We start from the raw sequence: 2295 nt of genomic DNA on the forward strand, positions 1-2295 counted from the left end.
GAGCATGTGTTCGCGACCACGACGAGTGTGCCGCACTTCCGGCCAGATCGCCGGATTTCCGCTGAGTGACCCTTACAAGTCCTTCTTAATCCTGAACTGGGTTAGGTGCCGCTGTTGCTGCTCGTGTTGAATCTAGAACCGTAGCCAGACATGGGACTGGAGGACGAGCAAAAGATGCTTACCGAATCCGGAGATCCTGAGGAGGTAAGGCAAGGCGATCCACTCGGCTCTCTTCTCTGCCCTGAAGCCCAGGACCTAGCCCGCCAAAACACGCAACGGGGCCCTCTTAGCCCCCAATTTACCCTCTAGGGTTTGCATAGTTGGAAGCTCTAGTTCCCTCGACCTTTCCCCAGAATTCGTCCGGTGACTTTGGACAGATAGATGACTAGTTTTTCTCTGGGCCTCGGCTTCTGCATTCTGTGAATGTAGTGAAGGTTTGAGAGCCAAAATGTTTTGTGGACTAAAGTCTTGTAAAAATATGACCTATGTTTGCAGTCAGTCAGATGTTCTGAAGCCCGCGTGTCACAGATTTGGGGAGCAAACAGACCACCTTGCCCCAGCTCAGGTTAGGAATCCCTACCACATCTTCTATGGAGGTTCGGAAGAGTTGGCCTTGTGGTTTCCTTTTCTTTGAGGAAGGTGTGTGTCTTTGGGGACAATGAAGGAATGTACGCTGTGATTCTGTGATGGAAGAGGGAGCTCTTTCCCAGAGAAAGAGTGTTGCTATAATGAGTATTTATTGACTGCTTGCTGTTCCAAGTGCTTTATATGCACTAATTAATTTTTTTTTTTTTTTTTTGAGATGGAATCTCGCTCTGTCGCCCAGGCTGGAGTGCGGTGGCGTGATCTCGGCTCGCTGCAACCTCCGCCTCCTGGGTTCAAGCGATTCTCCTGCCTCAGCCTCCCAAGTAGCTGGGACTACAGGTGTCTGCCACTACGCCCGGCTAATTTTTGTGTTTTTAGTAGAGACGGGGCGCTCACTATGTTGGCCAGGCTGGTCTCGAACTCCTGACCCAGTGATCCGCCCTCCCGGCCTCCCAAAGCCCTGGGATTACAGGCGTGAGCCACCGCGCCCGGCCCTAATTCATTTCATCTACACACTATTCTTATGAAGTAAGTGTTGGGTAGTATTAGTGCCATTTTTACAGATGAGGAAACAAGCATAGAGGTTAAATATCTTTTCTAAGGTCATGCAGCTAACAAATTGGTGCAGCCAGGAATTGCGGCCAAGTAGCGCGGTTCCAGAACCAGGACTCTTAACCCATTATGCGACACAGCTACTAGTTGTTTCTAATCTCATTTCCTGTCCGTCTGTTCTCTGGTCACTTCGGGGCAGCCATTCTGGGCTGTGGGTTCAGAATAATTGGAGACTTATTTATCTCTTAATTTTTCTAGTCTTAGTATTTCTAAAAAGAAATAGAGCCTGAGGCCGGGCGCAGTGGCTCACGCCTGTAATCCCAACACTTTAGGAGGACGGCCGAGGCAGACAGGTAGCATGAGTCCAAGAGTTGGACCAGCCTGGGCAACGTGGCGAAACGCCGTCTCTACAAAAAAATACAAAAATTAGCCGGTGCATGGTGTTGAACGCCGGTGGTCTCAACTGCTCAGGAGTTTGAGCCCAGGAAGTCCAGGCTGCAGTGAGCCGTGATCGTGTCACTGCACTCCAGCCAAGGCAACCCGAGTGAGACCCTGTCTCAAAAAAAAAAACAAACAAACAAAAAAAAAAAAACGAAAGAAAGAAATGGAGCCTGCCTCAGAAAGGTCAGCAAGATCCACCACTGCAATAGATGAGAAAAAGAAAGTACCTAAGCAGTCAGTTTTAAACTAGGGTATTCTGGCCAGGCGCAGTGGCTCATGCCTGTAATCCCAGCACTTTGGGAGGCCGAGGCGGGTGGATCAGGAGGTCAGGAGATCGAGACCAACCTGACTAACATGGTAAAACCCCTTCTCTACTGAAAATACAGAAAGTTAGCCGGGCGGGGCGGGGCGGGGGGTGTAGTCCCAGCTACTCGGGAGGCTGAGGCAGAATGGCGTGAACCTGGGAGGCGGAGCTTGGAGTGAGCCAAGGTCGCGCCACTGCACTCCAGCCTGGGCGACAGAGCGAGACTCCGTCTCAAAATAAATAAAATAAAATAAAATAGTCCTAATTTCCACCCCCCATCCCTTGTATCATTGCTGTCGTTCGTTTCACTGTTTATTTTACCTTCATTTACCTTCAGTTTTTATTTTACCTTCATTTATTCATTTTCTGATGCTCTTCTTTTCTTTTTTTTCTTTTCTTTTCTTTTTTTTTTT

The 2295-nt window shown here is 48.9% G+C and overlaps 1 protein-coding gene across 3 annotated transcripts in view; it reads left to right on the forward strand.

The window, feature by feature from the left end:
* The first annotated feature begins 38 nt into the window (after window positions 1-38).
* LOC116473111 (cytochrome b-c1 complex subunit 6, mitochondrial) overlaps window positions 39-2295 on the forward strand; it is a 13245-nt gene continuing 10988 nt past the window's right edge. For 2 of the 3 annotated variants that reach the window (XM_032160731.2, XM_032160733.2), the window contains exon 1: window positions 39-204. In XM_032160731.2, coding sequence (XP_032016622.1) covers window positions 151-204 — 54 coding nt within the window. In that variant the 5' untranslated portion in view covers window positions 39-150. The remainder of the gene's footprint in view (window positions 205-2295) is intronic. The other variant, XM_032160732.2, reaches the window with a different exon arrangement.

Source organism: Hylobates moloch, unplaced genomic scaffold (assembly GCF_009828535.3).
Source record: "Hylobates moloch isolate HMO894 unplaced genomic scaffold, HMol_V3 SCAFFOLD_8, whole genome shotgun sequence".
Classification (NCBI taxonomy): domain Eukaryota; kingdom Metazoa; phylum Chordata; class Mammalia; order Primates; family Hylobatidae; genus Hylobates; species Hylobates moloch.